General features: G+C 37.8%; 2 protein-coding genes across 2 annotated transcripts; one reads left to right on the forward strand and one right to left on the reverse strand.

Moving 5' to 3' along the window:
* Positions 1-172: 172 nt before the first annotated feature.
* uhrf1 (ubiquitin-like with PHD and ring finger domains 1) lies at positions 173-13,120 on the reverse strand. Its single transcript, XM_039682987.2, has 17 exons — positions 12,981-13,120; positions 11,093-11,255; positions 10,373-10,618; positions 9,443-9,591; positions 8,870-9,085; positions 7,625-7,740; positions 6,674-6,860; positions 6,052-6,175; positions 5,868-5,975; positions 4,201-4,305; positions 4,009-4,115; positions 3,740-3,902; positions 2,643-2,780; positions 2,438-2,555; positions 1,885-2,036; positions 1,405-1,503; positions 173-664 (listed from the first exon to the last, which is right to left on the reverse strand). The coding sequence occupies exons 2-17, from the start codon at positions 11,243-11,245 to the stop codon at positions 515-517; spliced, it is 2,331 nt and encodes a 776-aa protein (XP_039538921.1). The 5' UTR covers positions 11,246-11,255; positions 12,981-13,120; the 3' UTR covers positions 173-514.
* A 632-nt stretch (positions 13,121-13,752) lies between these two features.
* Positions 13,753-18,923, forward strand: ticam1 (TIR domain containing adaptor molecule 1). Its single transcript, XM_039682927.2, has 2 exons — positions 13,753-13,988; positions 16,611-18,923. Exon 2 carries the CDS (start codon positions 16,708-16,710, stop codon positions 18,403-18,405), a length of 1,698 nt encoding a protein of 565 aa, XP_039538861.2. The 5' UTR covers positions 13,753-13,988; positions 16,611-16,707; the 3' UTR covers positions 18,406-18,923.
* The last annotated feature ends 568 nt before the right edge of the window (positions 18,924-19,491 follow it).

The raw sequence follows: 19,491 nt of genomic DNA on the forward strand, positions 1-19,491 counted from the left end.
CTAAAAACACAACTAGATAGCTAGAAACGCATTTCCTCGTAAATCCGAAGCTCTGGATTACGAAGAATATACAAATAATGGTCTGAGGTTTAGTGGATAGACAGAGGCAGATCACGAACCGGCTAAATCAAGAAGGCGGAGACGTTTCGATCAATCCCGACGGGCTCGTTTTAACAAGTTCTTATTGCTGGTGCTTTTGATACAAATCATTGTAATGACAAATTACAGTGAAAAGGTGTTTAAGGAACATCGTAATTGTGCATAGCTACAGGTCATTGTGCTGGTTTAGGGTACAAGAAGTGTCTATAGCTATAAAACACAACTAGAATCACATTTCCTCGTAAATACGAAGAATATCTTAGTAACGGTGCGAGTTTAGTGGATAGACAGAGGCAGATCACAAAACAGGGCCAGATCAAGTAGGCGGAGGCGTTTCGATCAATCCTACAACCTGATGCATTTGTTAAATATATTAAAAAAACGAAATCCATTTTTCGTTCGTGGAATTGTCGCGTCAACACCGGCCGCTGCTGTATCCGGGGAAGAGCTGAGTGAGGATGGCTTGGAGAGGTTTGTTCACCGTCATTTGGTAGTTCTTGCCCAGGTCGTGTCGGCAAGCCGGACAGGTGTAGACCTCGGCTTTGAAAGATCTCTGAAGGCACTCCTGTGAAGAAAAGAAAATCGTGTCAGGCTTTAATTTTTTTTTTTTTTTTAAATGCACGAATCATTGAGCAAGTGATTAGGTTTTGAGTTTCAAATCCTGCTATAAACCCTAAAAGTTGCCAGCTTTTTTTTTTCTAATTTAATTTGCTGTCAAAAAAGGGAAATGATAGAAGTAAATCAAACAAATTTGTTGATTTTATCTTAATTTTAAAAAAAAAATGCAATTGGCCTCACTTAAGCGAGATAAACACACACACATACAAGTGCTGGTCATATAATTAGAATATCATCAATGTGTTTGGACCAAGTATGCCGCACAAGCCCTGAAAAGTGAAGTCAAAGCATATCGATCGCCCCCCGGTGGTTGGTCCTAGTATAGTCATAAACCCCGCCTCCCCGTGTTATTCAACGGCACATGAGACCAACTGAACAATTAAATTTCACTTTAAACATCGTTTTCTCAAATATTTCTGTCATTTACTGTAGTTTATCACGCTGATGTAATTTCAAGTGTTTGTTTTTAAAATAAGTGTGACTGTGGCATCAGGTGTCTTCAATATTGAACCTTTTCTCTATATTCTAATTTTCTGAGATACTGATTTTGGGAGTTATAATCATCAAAATTAAAAGGAATGAACACTTGAAATACATCAGTCTGTGAGGAATGAATGCAAGCATTATACAAGTTTCACTTTTTGAATTAAATTACTGTAAATAAATCAAGTGGCGTCGGTGTCTCACCCGGCAGACGTTGTGTTGGCATTCTGTGGTGATGGGCTGATAGACGACCTCTTGGCAGCAGATACACAGGAAGATCTCCTCCACTTTATTTAGGAAGCGCTACAGTGCGATATGAAGATATATGTATAAATATATAAGATATTAAACTCACAATAATCCTCCCAGTATCTTAAAGGGACAGTTTACCGAAAAATGAACATTAGCCCATGATTTATTCGCCCTCAAATAATCCGAGGAGGTTCTTCTTTCAGACGAATACAATCATGTCCTGGCTCTTCCAAGCTTTATAATGGCACTTTTATGATAGACGGATGCACTTTTATCATGGATGGATGCACCTTGAAGGACTTCCAAAAACCCATTCACTGCCATTATGGAAAGAGCCAGGACATTTTTTTATATAACTCCGATTTTATTCATCTGAATGTCATACATCCCTTCACATGACAGGTTGTGCATGGCTAAATAATGAATACGTACAGGTCCGAGGCTGAGAGACTGCATGGCTTCGTCCCAAAACTTCTTGTTCAGCTCATCGTCCTTGATCAAGGCCTTCTGCTCTTTGCTCAGTTTGTACGCCTCCACCTTCATCTTCTTAGGCGTGCCTTTGGCCGGAGAACTCTTTTCGTCAACTACGATCAGGGAAACGAGGATGTTAGACGTAAACATGGATATTCAGGCCTGGTAAATTGGTGCGTTCAAGTCCTCTTGGAAAGTTCGTATTTACGAGGTGGGATGTCGAGTTCATGACGGCATTAAATACATAAAAACATTAACTCTAGTTCTAGAAAATGAACAAAGAAATGTATATCAGGTGTACATTAGTTTATGAAGCCACTGCAAATTTTATCGTTACACATTGCATTATTATATTATAATCCCATCATATTCTGGGCAGGAAATTAGCTTACTTCACTGTAAACCGAAAAGCCTGATAATATCACTGCTAAACAATTTAAGTATTGTGGTATTTCAACATGTTTCTCACGAACACCCACAAGATCGGGACTTATATCGGGAGATTTTCACCTACCGGTCTGGGATTTCCTCTTTCTCTTCCCCTTAGTGGGCGTTTCTTCAACTTCCTCTTCGTTTTTGTTCTCCTTCTCCTTTTCTTTGGCAGCCACGGCTTCCAGATAACCCTCAGGATACTGCAGCACGAGAGAACCAGGGTTAATGGATGAATTTAACCAAGAAATACAAACGGGAGTGTGATTTGGGGTGAAACGTGACGCGACCTGCATGGTGAGCCCCAGTTTCTTTATGCGCTCTTTGCCCTCGCGGGTCCACGGCGCCGGTTCGTCATCATTTCGTTTTAGCAGGTATCTCCAAACGAGGAAGCCGGACTTGCCCTTCTCTGGCCAGTACTTCACCACCTAATTAAATATAAATAACTGAATGAACATATACGGGCCTGGGAATTAATTAATGGAAGTAAATAGAGGGAGGGGGGGGAAGAAAAAAACATATGATTTTTTTTTTTATTCAATGAATGAATAACTGCATGAAAGGAATAAATGAATGAAAGAAAGGCAAAAAAGGAAGAAGAAGGGAAGGAAATTAAATATAGGCCTATGAATGAAGACATTTTACTAAAATTACATCAATAAATATACAGTCCTGCCAGTAAATATAATTACCAAAAAGAAAAAAAAAATAACACAGGAATAACAAAATAAATTAATAAATAAATAAATAAATACAGGACTGTCAATGAATAGAAAAACAAACAATACAAATAATTATATATATGTATATATGTTAGTGAGTGTGAATGAATAAATAAATTCCTGAAAAAAGTAAAAATAGGATTGGAATGAATAAATATAATGACAAAAATAAATAAATTAAAATACAGGCAAAAGAATGAATAAATAAATATAAAATGCATAAATATAAATGCATAAAATAAAAGCCAAGAAAAGGAGGAAATTAAATACAGGCCCGTGAATGAATGAATAAATAAATAAAAATACACTTAAATTATTTAAAAAAAAAATACATACACAGTCCTGGGAATGATTGAATAAAACTAAGAGAATAAATATAAAATTAATAAATAATTATATAGGAATCAATAATGACATAAAAGGCCTGGGAATGAATCAATCAAGAAATATAAATCCTAAATAATATATACAGGCCTGTGAATGTATGAAAATAAATAAATATTTTGTATTCTAAACTGTGTTAATTATTCTTAATTGTTTTGATTATTTTAATTTCTTCTATGTAAAGGATTTTGAATGTGCAATATAAATGAACTTGCCTAAATACACAATCAATAAAAGGATAAACTAAATAAAGATGAATAGAATCACTCGTAAATGCTCACCTTGTAAATGCCGTCGTATCGGTTTCCGTCTTCAGGACTGAATTTGCTGTGTTTGCGTCCCTTGGAGCTGCGCACGACTCTCACGGGCTTCCCAGCTTTCCAGTCTTTAGCCTCCGCGCCTTCCTTCTCGTTCACCGCCGCGTTACAGTTCAGAGCCAGAGCCCTGCAAGAACAATCACATTCATATATAGATATATAACCTTTTCGGCTCATATCAATTAAGGCCAAATGGTTGCAAGACACGTTAACATTAGATCCGACTTTCTGACCTGTTCATATTGGTGAGCTTCTGATCGCAGGACTGCTCTGCCGTCCTCTTGTTCCCTGAGAGGTCGCGACCCCCGGAGCCCGTGTACGTGAACTCGTTGCCGTCGTCCTGGAATGAGGAAAGCGTCACAGGTAAACGGAGGAAGTAGAGGAGTACCTGAAGGATGGTTCGGAGCGAGTGTTCGGAGACGTACCACGTCATCTTCATAGCCTCCGGCGAGCACCAGAGAGTAAGCGCCGTCGTTACTCCTGCCGTGAATCCCAGCGACGTGAGGCCTGTGGACGCCGGATTCACTCACCTGACCAACAAAAACATCACATTTAATATTCATGGATCCATCCGCCAGGGAGTGAAGAAGTCCTTGCAAATTCATTTTTTGTCATCCTAAAAATTCAAAACCTTGCACACAGAGTATGATGCGTTTTAATTAGTGCCGTCAAACGATTAAAGTATTTCATCACAATTAATCGCATTATGTCATAGTTAACTCGCGATTAATCACATTAATGTCATCGTTAACTCACGATTAATCACATTTATGTCATAGTTAACTCATGATTAATCACATTAATGTCATAGTTATCTCACGATGAATCACATTTATGTCAGTTAACTCGCGATTAATCGCATTAATGCCATAATTAACTCACGATTAATCGCATTAATGCCAAAGTTAACGCACGATTAATCACAGTAATGTCATAGTTAACTCGCGATTAATCACATTGATGTCATAGTAAACTCACGATTAATCACATTTACGTCATGGTTAACTCACGTTTAATCACATTTATGTCATAGTTAACTCACGATTAATCACATTAAAGTCATAATTAACTCACGATTAATCACATTTATGTTATAGTTAACTCACGATTAATCACATTAAAGTCATCGTTAGCTCGCGATTAATCACATTTATGCCATAGTTAACTCACGATTAATCACATTTATGTCATAGTTAATTCGCGATTAATCGCATTAATGTCATAGTTAACTCACGATTAATCACATTTGTGTCATGTTAACTCGCGATTAATCGCATTAATGTCATAGTTAACTCACGATTAATCACATTTGTGTCAGTTAACTCGCGATTAATCACATTAATGTCATAGTTAGCTCACAATTAATCACATTTATGTCATAGTTAATTCGCGATTAATCACATTTGTGTCATGTTAACTCGCGATTAATCCCATTAATGTCATAGTTAACTCACGATTAATCACATTTATGTCAGTTAACTCGCGATTAATCACATTAATGTCATAGTTAGCTCACAATTAATCACATTTATGTCATAGTTAATTCGCGATTAATCACATTTGTGTCATGTTAACTCGCGATTAATCCCATTAATGTCATAGTTAACTCGCGATTAATCACATTTGTGTCAGTTAACTCGCGATTAATCACATTAATGTCATAGTTAGCTCACAATTAATCACATTTATGTCATAGTTAATTCGCGATTAATCACATTAATGCCATAGTTAACTCGCGATTAATCGCATTAATGTCATAGTTAACTCGCGATTAATCGCATTAATGTCAGTTAATTCGCGATAAATCACATTAATGCCATAGTTAACTCGCGATTAATCGCATTAATGCCATAGTTAGCTCGCGATTAATCGCATTAATGTCAGTTAACTCGTGAATAATCGCATTAATGTCATAGTTAGCTCGCGAAAAACCAAAACTATAAAAGGTAATTGCGACTTCTCACAATTGCAAGTTATAAAGTTAGAATTGTGAGATATGAACTATTCTGAACTAGTCGACCAAGATTTTCTTTGGTTGATTGTCCACAAAAGAGGCCTAAACATTAAATATCCATCTATGAGAGACGCCCACCTGCACTCTAAACTTCCACAGCGTTCCCACTGGAACTCCAGGAACCGGCCCGTGATGGTTAGAGGGAACAATGGTGCACTGTTTGGTGCGGCCGACACACGCCATACCCTACAAAACAAAACACCATCTCATTAACACATCATCTGAACGACTCTACTCGCAAGCTTGCCGGGCTGAAACGCACCTTCCCCCAGTCCCTCTGACTGGAAGAGCTCGCAGACGCCATCTTGGCCTTCTTCTTGCTTTCCTTCAGCTTCTCTCCAGCCAGAACCACCTCGCTGGCGTCGTTGCGGCATTCTGGACAATACCTGCGAGAAAAACACATTTATAGTTAAGGTCGGGAATCGAATATTTGAGGTCATTTGTTATAAAATCTAAATTACGATTCTTCTGTGAGCATTTCAATACGACTAAACCATTCAAGCGCTGTTTTCTGCGTGTTTATCTATACTGGGCAACTCTTAAAGCGACAGCGCTGATATTCCTACTGCCGTCTCTATAATAACTCTAACCAAACAACAAAAGAGAGAAAATTCACTCGTTCTTGACTCAATAACTTCTGTGAGTATATTTAATGTACAAAGTGCAATGTACCTTAATCTATTAGCTGCGATTGCTAATAAAATTTACTTGTCTTTATTGACGCTTGAAATGTATATTGGCTCGGCTAGTTTTTCTATGGTGTTTTTAAACCACAGGCAAACGTTAGACATAAGCAGAATCGAAATCCTTGATTCAAACAATACTATAGTGGAATGAACTATATTTGTGTGTGATGTGCAGTTAGTGCCGGTAAACTCATTCACCAGTCCTCGTCGGTGGGGATTTTGGTGAGCGGCGGGTTCAGGCAGTAGATGTGAAACGCCATGTCGCACTCGTCGCACAGCAGCTGTTTGTCGGGGTCCTGCTTCACGCCGCACACGTGACAGTTGCACACACGGCAGTTCTTCTTCAGGTCGTCTTTGCACACCTTGCATTCGGGTCCGTTTGACCCTGATTAGACAAAAACGAGACACATTAAAGGGTTAGTTCACTCAATAACGGTGAATTATTCGCCATCCTAGGTGCATATGACTTCCTTCCTATATGAGTGAACTAACCCTTTAAAAAGGACAACTCGGCGCAAAATGAACCTTTGGTCTAAACCATTTAGCTTATAAAGCTAGTATATAGGGCATGGAATAAGTAAAGAAATCGCTAATCCCACTAAAAAGGCTCAAAATGGCCCCACACTAACACCGTCTCTACATGCAAACCGAAGCATTGAGAACTTTAAGTGTCCAGACCGTTTAATAAGAGGATATTTTATAAAGACCACTTCGCGTATACAGGCAGGAGCCATCTTGAAGAACAGTCTCGACCAGTCGAACGCCGTGCTAAGTATGCTAGCGAGTTAGTGTGGGGCTATTTTTAGCCTTGTTAGTGGTATTGAAGGCGTAATCTCGTGTTAATCTTGAGTACCTATAGAGTAGTATTGCATCCTTCATATCTCCAAAAAGTCTTTAGTTTTATTATACCTATAAAATGCGATTTCTTTTGACTTACTCTATGCCCTATATACTAGCGTTATAAGCTAAACAGTTTTTAGAGATAAAACACTTTACATTCGATTATGATGAAAACAAATCCCAGAAACGGTCGACTCCGTACCAATTTGTTATTAGTTTTCCTTTATCATTTGAGCCTATACAGACTGAATTGTACGAGTATGCTAATATGAAAGCATAGGTTTGGCGCAGCGCTAAAGCCAGACTCACTCTTGAGAGGGCTGTCGGAAGAGGCTCCGGGACCATCCGAACTTCCCGGCTCTTCAATCTTGTAGATTTCAGTCACGAACATGATGCGACAGTCGTTGAGAGAATCACCGGCTTCCCTGTAGGAATTGCGGACAAACTTTGTGATCAAACCATCAAGACATTTATAGTGAAATGACAACAAGTTTACACCAACTCAAATAATTTACTAATGTTTTACTTGCTTTTTGAAAGCGACTTTTTGCGTGAGAATGGTTTCATGAGAAATTAACGCAAATTTGTTCTGCTAAATGAATGCAACGGTTTGCGCAAAAAGTGATTTTACAAATTTGTTCTTGCGCGAGAATGAATTTGAACAGTTTATGAGAGATTTACAAATTATTTTAGAACTTAGTGTAACTCAGTCTATATAATTGCTTAATAAACTTTATTAAATAAATTAAAATACTTTTAATTTAAGAGGAATTTCGTGAGCAAACCAACAAAGCAAGAAGTTTACAGTGGAATAAATTGTTATTTGCTTATTAAACGCGCAATAAATCATTTCACAAGCAATTAATGTATTTTTTTCTCAAAACAATTGTTCATAAAACTATTTTTGCACAACAAATGTGTAATATGAATTTATGCACTTTACAAACAATTTACGAAATCAATTTTACGAATCAATTTAGAGTCTGAAGCAACAAAAATTGTTTTAAATATATTTAATCATTTTAATACTACATATAATTAACTGTTATTATGCAATTTAGTTTATAATTAACTGTTCATTATAGAAATTAAAGTCCTTAAGTTTGTAGCTAACATTCAAATAAATAAATATACGCACATATACATATATATATTAAAAGAACGAACAAACCAACAATTACACGATTTTTTTTTTTGCATTAACGAACAATTTACAGAAATTTGACATTTTACAAACAATTTTAGAGCCTAGTGCAACCAAAAACTTAATCATTTTTAAATAGCCATAAAAAACTTACACAAATAACTTTAAATCATTATTCATTTATAATGAACAAATAAAATTAATAAACGAAAAAAGAAGCCAGCAAGTCATTTATATAGTAGAACCGTGGCAATTAACTAAAAAAAAAAAATTATTTGCTCAATGAATGTGACAATTTGTGCCGACAAATTGTTTCATACGCAATCAAAGCAAATTTGTTCTGTTCTTGCAGCGCACAAACTGAGCATTGACGAAAAGCTTGGCTTCAGAAAGGCTAAAGCGTGTCCTACCCGAGCAGGATCTTGCCGTACACCTCGCGCTGAGTGCGCGTCTCCCTCTTCCTCTGGATCTCGGCGTCGTACCAGTAGCCGCGCTCTTTGGGATCGTCCGGGTTGTAGTTGACCATCACAATCATGCCCGGCTCCAGCTGGTGCCACTGGTACACGGTTCGCGCCCGCGGACGCACGTCTGTCCCGCGCAGCTGCACCACGCCGTTCTCAGGGTAACTGCACAGAGCACATTAGCATTCGCCTCAACACACGGCCTTTGATCAACAGTTTAAGACAGATGAAAGGAAGGACTGAAACGTGATGTTAACAGGTGCACGAATCTGGTAGAATTGAAGGGAAAACAAATTGTAGACTATTGCTTCCTGTGTGGAAAAGAGTCAAACACTTATGCAAAGTTTCAATTCAACCTTATTGGCCATAATGATGCCGAATAACCAAATATTTTTTGTAAAAAAAACGATTAAGCTGAAAACGACTTCCGAAAGTGAATCAGTTGTTGGATTTGTAATTTGAATCCACTGCAAAATAATCATTTTTATTTTAGCTGTCATTGTCAATTACTTTGAGACTCACTCTTCATATTTGACATGGTAAATGATGTCCTCTTCCCCATCAGTTTCTCCGTCTTCTCCTGAAGTCTTCGCCATTTTGGTCACGTTGACGATCTGCGCCTCGAACCAGGCGCCCATGTTCAAGTCTCGAGCGTCTACAAATTCGTTTATCTGAGAGAAAAAGAAAGAAAAAAAAAGTGTTAAAATATTAAGTTTCCAACATCCGACAGAAAGTAAAACAAATTCATTGGAACCAATAACAAGACTTGAAAGGTTTCATGAGGAATTAAAGCAAATTCGTTCCGTTAAACGAATGATACAACTTGCGTGATTTTAGTGATTTTACAAACATCACACGTTTGCGTTTTTACGAACACTTTGACCGATTCACACGAATCAGACAATTTTAGAGACTAATGGGAAAAAGTAAATATTTAATAAATTTAAAATGAAACATTAACTGTAAGTTAATAAAAATAACATTTTGTCGTTACGCAATTAAAATAATTCTGTTTGTAGATCATACATTTAAATATACAGAAGACAAACGTTGCGAGATGGCCAACGAGACATTTATAGAGGAATCAACAATTATCAAATTTGATTTGATTATCGCATGCAACAATTTGCGCGAGAATGGCTTTGACTTTACGTTCAAATACCTATTGCACAATCGATCGGACCAACCAACACAAGTTTCGAAAATGAAAATAGGAAATTGATTTTAACAGCCTTTTTTTTTTTATTTTACCAAAAATGTGTTTTTAAATATTCGCTATTACTTCAATGCAAGTCCGTAAAGTTCACGATATTTGGTATTGAAAATGGAAACGTCTTTAGACTTGGAAAATCGATTCTATGAACACTTGTGTCTCAAAAATCCACGTTTTTCGCAAAAGCAACAGCCCTTTGTGACAAAAACGACAAAATCTGATTTTCCCGCCAATCTCACCTTGTAAAACCCAAAGCCCGGGTCGACGAGGTCCGGTGTGTCGGTCTGGACTGAGGTCCCGGCGCTCTGGCCGTCGCTCTCGCCATGCGTGGACCCTTTATCGGACTCGCTCTGGGCCGATCCGCAGCCGGAGTCCGAGTCGGAGAGTTCGGCCTCTTTGTCCTTCGGTAGCGCCTGCCGTACAAGAAGCTGAACGATGTCGTTCAAGCCCACGTTATAGTCGAAGAGGGTGTGGCCGTCTTCCATCTGTCGAAGCCAAAGAAGTGTTTTACAATGTTAAAACAACGTCATGTGCATAATATGAACGATTTAGACAGATTCAACATTTGACAAATTATTTCAGAGCTTAGTGTGAAAAAAAAAAATGATTTAAACATACAAGAGTCGAATTTAACGAATTAACCTAAAGATACGAAACGTTTACTGTAGAATCAAGTCAATTTTTTTTTACTTTGGTTTGCTTAATGAACGTGACAATTTGCGCCAAAATTATTTCATGCGCAATCAACGTAAATTTGTTTGACTTGCGTGAAAAAAATGTGACGAATGTTGAATTTGACGGATAAAACCAAGCCACGCCCCTTTTTCACCCAAAGTTCCTCAAAGGGAATTCAACCTTACAATCGGGTCTAATTATGATAAATAATCAATATGATTTCTGAAAATGACTTTGATTTAAGCAAATTCGTCACATTATGGAAGTAAAACAGCTAACGTCACCTGTTTGCCCCTGTAAAAGAGTCGTTGCCGATCGGGTTCGACGCTGAAGAGTTCGGTGATCTTCACACGCAGCTCGTCCACTTTGGTGAGCTTGGACAGGGAGTCGACCCGATGGGTGTCCTTGCCATCCATAGTGCGCACCTGGATCCACATGGCGGCAAACCTGGGACAAGTGACATCATAAAGTGAGATTGTTTCCACACCTTCCTTTTTATAGTTCAGACAATGGCCCGAAGCCAGGAGCTTCAAACGAGCAGGAAAAAGGTGTTCGTTTCACAGTGACGTGAGCAACACCGCAGCTTTTTCCTCGTTCGGCTGCTGCTGCTTTGAAACCATCTACATTTCTTTAAGACTTTATTTAGAGTCCTGTTACGCTTACAAAACAGGCGCTAGCTTGGTAAAGTGAGACCATTGAAAGGTAAGACCCAACCTACTTTGATTTATGAGCATTTCTCACACCATTTCACCAATATTTTCCACAAGTTTTCCCATTTATAATTTTATTTTTTAAAAACCAGACTACACAATACTGAATGATTACATTTACTATTCATGGTATTTCAAAGATATCTCAAAGACTACCAATGGAGAAACACGGTATAACCATGGTAAATGGACAAAAAAACAAGGTATTACCAAAACAATTGCCCAAAAACATGGTACTACCAAAGAACATGCCCCCAAAATTATGGTATTACCATGGTAGATGCCACAAAAACATGGTATTACCAAAACAATTGCTCAAAAACCACGGTACTGCCAAAGAACATGCCCCCAAAATTATGGTATTACCATGGTAGATGCCACAAAAACATGGTATTACCAAAACAATTAGCCATTACCAAAGTACATGCCCCCAAAATTATGGTATTACCATGGTAGATGCCACAAAACCATGGAATTACCGAAACAATTGCTCAAAAACCATGGTACTACCACAGTAAATGCCCCAAAAATGGTTTTACCATGGTAAATGTCCAAAAACATGGTATTACCGTGATGCATGCCCCAAAAAACAACATAGTAATACCATGGTACCTTTCAAGATTCAATTTAAAATGGGTGTGCAAGCGTGAATAACAGCTTTAGAAAAGCTTGTTGACATCAAACCTCGCCTGTTGTTGGCGGAAATGGTGGAAACGCCCCCTAACTGTCACTCAAAGAACTGCATCGGGTGAAAGAACATCTTTATTTGTCGACTTAAAAACAAAACAGGAAGTTGGAATGATACATAAACGTCATAAACAAGTTAAGCTATAAATGTTTATTTGCAGAAATCGATCCGTTTAAAGAGGAATTATATAGTGGGAATCGAGTTCATTTAAATAATGAGGGGTTGTGTGTTGTTGGCCATGACGTGGGTGGTCTTGTATCAAAAACAGACCCCTAAATGTCAAACCTAAACTAAGAATTACACAATGTGCGTCTAATTATTACACATTTATCATTTATAATGGTATAAAATTGGTTAATGCATCGGTTACGTTACGCCATTCTTTAGCCCTGCATTAGCTAACTTAGTCACTCGAGTTAGACGTTCACAAACACTTTCCTGTCTTTGTTTTGGTTTGTTGTGGCTACTTATTTCAGCATACAAGACATTAATAAGAAGCATTTTGAGTTATTTAATGGCAAAACCCCATTTGTCCATAACAATACAGGATATTTAGACTTCATTCGGGGTCTGACTATGATAACAAATAAACTAGTGAAGTATGCAAAGACAGAAACATTTTAAAAAAAGCTATAGGTTACATAAATATTAACATACACGAGGTAAATATGCAAATTTCTACTTATTAATACAGCAAAATAAGGCGCGTGCGCATGGTTTTACAGACAATACATTTAAATATATACCGAAAGAGATTTAAATGCAGATCTTTACCTGTAATCTTCTTCTTGGAAACAGAAGACGTGATTTTAATTCAATGAATGTGATAAAAGTGTGAAAATGTTGCACTTTTGTTACAGTTTAATCCTGCCGCGAAACGCACAGAAACTAGGACTCGAATCAATAAAAGTGTTCAACAACGTGTTTTCCCTCCTGTCGCGGGCACGGCGCGCTCCTGATTGGTGGAGAGGAGTTCTGAAGCTCTCGCTGATTGGTTGGGCTACACGTCACTTTCGCGCGTAGGCTCAGCGCGCGAAACCCTGCTCTCGTTATCCCACATGCTTGGCTCTGCTGTAATCTCGCGCAATTTGGTAGCCCAGGGCTTTGCAATTCTATAATAAGAGCATGCTCAAAGAATTTTTATTTATTTATAATTAATGTATAATTAACATTTAATTGCCGATTCGTTTAACGTAATAACTGGCGTTTGTGACTACTGACTGAATTTTGAAAAAAAAAAAACATTTTTGTTCAAATATGGATATTAAAAGTGGATTAAATTATTATTCCCCATTGCTGATACACAATCAGTACTTAATACATAAAAATACATACAAGAACAAGCCTCTTCTTCAAATAAAAGGGGATTTTTTTAATCTATATGAGGCATACATATTTTAAAATGTATGCTAAATAAGGTAACGTTATAAGTATGTTCCTTAGACTAGAACTAGATCAACAGATGTTTTATTTCAAGACCAGCAGTGTAAATTTTCCCAGTAATTTTTACTGCCATCTTTTGGTCATCTTCAACAAGTGATGCCCTACAAAGTCCACTCGGTGTTTACCTTCTTCCGCATTGCACGAGAAAGGGAAAAGAAAAACATTCAGTCTCAAAAACCATCAGTAACATAATGCTATAGTAATACAACAACCGGGAAATAAGCGTCTTTGTGATTTATAATCAAAAATTTTCAACATATTCGCTTTTTCCTCTGCGAAGGTGTATGTTTTGTTGTTGGCCAGTTCCTGCTTCTGAATTAACGCAGAACTATTACAAAGGTAAGTCACACGGTGTTTGTGTTTCATCATAATATTTATACTATGAATACCCGGCTAAATAAAAAATTATATGTTCAAAGAACGTTAGTGCTCAGAAAAAAAAAACATAATTTCTGAATGTTTTGTGAGCGTTCAGTTTTAACATTTTAAATGTAAAAACTCTTCAAACATTAACGTTACTTTGAAGTAGTAACGTTTAAAACGGTATGAACGTCCACCTAAAACGTTTCAGGTAATAACAATGAATTCGTTAGCTAAAGTTTTGAAAACGTTCCTGTTTCCTGGGTGTGTAGTGTTTATTTGTGAATTATTTTGTCAACGTCACGGCTATAGCCATTAAAGACTCGATGAGTCATTGAAACACTTAGGATAATTTTGTAGTCCCATTCACATCAAGGACAATCACTAACCGCGATAAGACATAGTTCAAAACATCATTCTTAATATTTAAGAGTCCACACACCAGCTAAAACATTGAATTAATATAGCCGTAATCACTTATAACGATTTTATCCAGCTAATGAATGATAAAAAAAACTTCCAACAACTACTGAACTGGGGCTCGTTCTTCGTACGTCGCTAACTCAGTTAGCTGGATTTGATTGTTGGCGATTTGCCATGATCTTGGATCGTTTGGTTCTTCGACGCTCATCCTGGACTTGCTGTCATAGCAACAGGTCCGTCAGCTTGAACCTGCTCGCGAGCAGGCTTATTTCATGTAAACAGGATTAGATCACGGCTAATACGGGAAGTCCTTCAGCGCAGCGCGATAGTGTAGCTTAATTTCTGAGATTTATTTTTGTTTTCTCGTGAAACGATCGTCGTGAGGGTGTCGTTTAAATACATTATTATTTTGTTGGAAATGCACATTAATGTTCGATTCGATATCGGGCTTCAACAACAGCACAAAATGTTTGCATTGCCCTAAAATTATTTGCGAGTGGCTTCCTTTACACTATTGGAGATGCGGAGAACTTGATAAGCTTTCTGTCGTGCCATTCACAAAGTAGTGCTCTTAGTTTTTTTTTTTTTTTTTTTTTTTTTTTTGCCAACTTAGGGTATATTATAATTTTTAATGAAGATAATGAAATCATGATGACCATGCCGATTATGACTTACAGTCCCTCAGGCTTAACTTACGTGATTGGTGCCATACACTGTAGACTACACACATGTTCCCATCAGCCTCAATGAAGGGATTTTGTGAGCAGAAAGGGGGCTTATACAGTGCAGCCAAATTACTATTACAATTTTTAATATTCCAGATTTGGAATATTATATCACTTTTTTAAAAGGCATTTGACTGAGTAAAATCTTTTAGATGGTGTGTGACCATGTTCTATATCACAAATCAGTGTGAAAGCAAAATGGCCAGGATCTGTGCATGACTCAAGAATTTTAAGAGATTCACATTTATGAACATTATTTGAACATGGTAAGTAAAAATTATAAATATCAAACTCACGGTATTACATACACTTATGCTGAGAACTGCATTTTTCCATTAAACAGGATTACATTATCCTGATTACAACAGGATCCTGCATGGAGACAGGTGTTTTATGACCCCATTCCCTGACCCAAACCCCAGACCAGTTACAATGCAGCTCTAGGACAAGGGCACACAATGACATGAGCTTTGGCCAACTAAAGGGAAGATTTCAATGTCTAAAAACCCTTCACAACAGGCCAATTCACATTCAACCCAAGGGTCAGCTCTTCTGCCAGGGTCAGGAGCATCATTATTATTTTTTTTCTCAGCATTTTTCCTGTTTGCTTTTATAATCAGACAATCATTTATTTAACAGTGCCTTTTTAAAAGAGACTAGTAGGCCTATAAGGCCTAAAATTACCATTAAGTAGAATATTTTTGTACTTCATTTTCACCATGTCCATTGTTATAGTGCGGTGACTCGACTTCACAATGAACAAAGTAATTATGAAATTATGAAAATAAAAATAAAATAATAATAATTTATTAAAACATCTAACATGGCCACCACAAACGCATTTAATTTGTCTTCTAGTTTTGCCAGCACTCTCTCCTCGCTTTTGCACACTTTGAGGTGTTCCCTGGCGTTTTCATTAAAGACTTAAATTCGGCATAACCTTGCATTAAAAGCGCTTGCTCTGCTTGGGAGAAAAACTGGGCGTGTTCTTTGGCCATGCTGAACAGCCAATAGCAGCGTTGCTGATCACTGGTTCTGCTATCGATACATGTCCCCTTTTAAACCAACGCGAGAACGCGCAGTTATCTCAGATAACTCAATCCAGCGATACTAATCATAAACAACAGGTGTGTTCGAAGAACCCAATTAGCCGGATCATGATTAGCACGATGATATCATCTTAGATGTCTCATTTGATCTCGGATGTTTTAAGCAACGTACGAAGAACGAGCCCCTGGTTAGAATCAATCCTGCTATAACAGGCTCAAGGATTTAAAGGGACAGACTCCAATAAAGTTATCTTTAATATTTTATTTTATTGTACATCATTAATTAATACTTTTGGTGCATGAAATATACAGCTTGAAATTGAATTCAAATAAATATGTGAAAAATTGATGTTGAAATATTGAAATAGACTGGTAATCGACACAACTTTTACTTTGTCTTTCAGCATTCAGAAGCTACGTGACTTCAAATTGAATGGAATGACTTGAACATGTCATATGAGTGCATATATTCACGAATGATCGCTCATTCTTGTGTGAACAATGGCAGAAGATGGAGTAGAGCTTGTGGACCGAGGATTCGCGAATCTCGCCAAAGCGTTTGAGGTCCTCTCCCGAGCCGGGCAGGAGCGATGGGTTAGCCTCACCTTCAAAATGGGTCGTGAACGCCCCGAGAACGGCCACAAACAGCCCGAGGAGCTGGTATACGCCATCTGCTTGTTTTTCCTGAAGCGGTACAGCGACGCGCATGCTAAGCTAACAGCTAACGCCGACAGCAGCATTGGAAACTACTTGGCTGAAATGCTCAAAATGCACGGACAACGTTTGAACGGCGGCCATGTTGCCGGTTTTAAGGCAACAGATGCTAAAACGTTACTGGATATCGCAAGAATTTTCGCTATTTTGGTGCAGGAGAGATTGTGCGACGAGTCGCTACGAGATCAAGCGTACCGCGCGGCTCTTGTGTCGAGCAGAACGGCTGGTTTGAGTTCTTTAGACATCGAGGAGGAAGTAAAGCAAGTCTGCGGTCCTGATGCGATCGACAAATCCGACACCGAACTTACTACTTCCCAACTGACGTCCACAGAAGTATCTAATCGAAACGGTAGCCATTTGTTGACTCAGCAATTAAGTTCGGGCTGCAGTTCATCGTATAGTCTCGAAATTAGCTCACCGACTGCTTCAGAATCCAACATGTCCAATAAACCATCGAGTTTGCGCACGCCAACAAATAGCGAAAGTACAACCAATCAAGACCAACTACGCCAACCAACTACGAATATTCACACAAACAACCAACTACAGACAGCAGAAGCCAATCACGCGACAAATTCAACACAGTGTGTTAACCAAACCGGAAGCTCCCAACTTGTGACATCCCAAAACCCGAATATTGGATTTTCGTCCGGACTAAACGCTGCTAATGCTAACGATTGCAAAGCACCAATTCAAGCTAACAGTTTTTGCTCTCCAGAAGCGAGCCAAAGCGACACAGAAGAAACATTTTACGCCTTTGTGATCCTCCACGAAGCTGAAGACGCGGATGAGGCGCAAAGACTACGAGACAGACTCGAACTCATAACCTCTGCGTCTGGTGCGACATTTTCCGACGATTTCGCCCAACCGGGAAGGTCGAGGTTAGGATGTCTTGAAGACGCCATCGAGAACTCTGCGTTTACCCTGCTGCTGCTCACGCAGAACTTCAAATCCAACTTCAGCGCGACCACCGCCGATTCAGCGATAATGAATTCGCTGCTAAAGCATCACAAATTGAACTCTGTTATTCCGCTGCTACCTCGCAAGAACCGTTTGTCGCGCGAAAGGATTCCGTTGGTGCTCAAGACGAAGTTCTCTCTCGACGAAAGCAACAAGATGTTCGAACGCCAAGCCTCCAGGGCCATCACCCCGGACAACGTGGAAAAGCAAAGGAAGGTTTGGCTAATCGACCAGCATAAGAAGAAACTACAAGAGGAACAAAAGAGATTGATCGAGGAGAACGTCAGAAATGCGGAACTACAACAAGCGAAATTAGCGCTACTGAAACTAGAAAGCGAAATGCGGCAGAATAGCACGTTTTATGCACCTTCTGCACCAACTCCGTTGAATGGAGCAATGTTTCAGCAACATGCCTCATGGCAGCCGCAATCGTCCTGCATCCACATTGAGAACGCGCAGAATGTTATGATCGGGAATAACTCGAATATGAATATTGATCATGTTAAAAACTCAGCTGATGAGTGACTTTTAAATCAGCTGCAGTTTAAAGGGATTTTTGTCCAACGAAAGTGAGAAACCTCATTTGTCTCTGTGTCGGAATTCTTGCTTTAGCCAATCAGAACACTCTCTTCCTGTCAGTCGTTTTGCATGCTCACATCCAGTTGGTTGATATGTTTTTGGGGGCAGGGTTTGGATAAGGCCTGTTGTTGAAGTTTGCAAAATAAACACACTTAATTGTATTAATTCATAATTAGGGCTATTTGCATTTCACATGTTGGTTCATGGTACTAGGTTATTGTTTTTGAATTATTATCGGAGTCTAAGCTTTTACAATTTGTATGTTGCTAATCACAGAAAAGATTTGCTTTTAAAACTTTGATGTCGACACACACAAAAAAACTGAACTGAAAACAAAATGTCTGGAGTGTTACTGTGTGGTAAAGACATGTTTTAATTAAAATCATTAATACCATATGACTGTTGTATTATTTACTTTATGTTTTCTCATGACAAACTATGATAAACTATTCTGTATATCTGTGCCTGAGATGGCTTTTTTCTTAATTTCTGAATAAAAACTAATTATTTTAACTTGACTATTTGAGGCATTACATTGCATTTATATATATATATAAATAAAAATATATATTTATATATATATATATATATATTAGGGCTGTGCAAAAGTTAATTGCGATTAATCGCATCCAAAATAAAAGTCTGTGTTTACATAATATATTTGTGTGCGCTGTATATAATTATTTTGTATTTATAAATACCTATGCATGCATGTATATATTTAAGAATTATTTGCGCTTAAATTCTGTATATATTTATAAATACATAATCTATATTATATAAATATTTTATATATGAATAACACATTTTCTTAAATATATACATGCATGTGTGTGTATTTATATATACAAAATAATTATATACAGCACACACAAATATATTATGTAAACACAGACTTTTATTTTGGATGTGATTAATCGCAATTAACTTTTGCACAGCCCTAATATATATATATATATATATATATATATATATAAATTACATGTATTTTTTTTTTTATTGCAACATAGAATATACAAAGAGATTTACATG

The sequence above is a fragment of the Pimephales promelas genome, chromosome 2 (assembly GCF_988280905.1).
Source record: "Pimephales promelas chromosome 2, fPimPro1.hap1.1, whole genome shotgun sequence".
Taxonomy (NCBI): Eukaryota; Metazoa; Chordata; class Actinopteri; order Cypriniformes; family Leuciscidae; genus Pimephales; species Pimephales promelas.

Bases quoted from the DNA above. Each gene is read 5' to 3' on its own strand.
- ticam1 (XM_039682927.2), top strand. From the start codon at position 16,708: ATGGCAGAAGATGGAGTAGAGCTTGTGGACCGAGGATTCGCGAATCTC.
- uhrf1 (XM_039682987.2), bottom strand. From the start codon at position 11,245: ATGTGGATCCAGGTGCGCACTATGGATGGCAAGGACACCCATCGGGTC. The intron at 4,116-4,200 runs GTACGTCTCCGA...TCCTCATTCCAG, and splicing joins GAGGCTATGAAGATGACGTG to GACGACGGCAACGAGTTCAC. The intron at 2,556-2,642 runs GTCGCGTCACGT...CTCGTGCTGCAG, and splicing joins AACTGGGGCTCACCATGCAG to TATCCTGAGGGTTATCTGGA.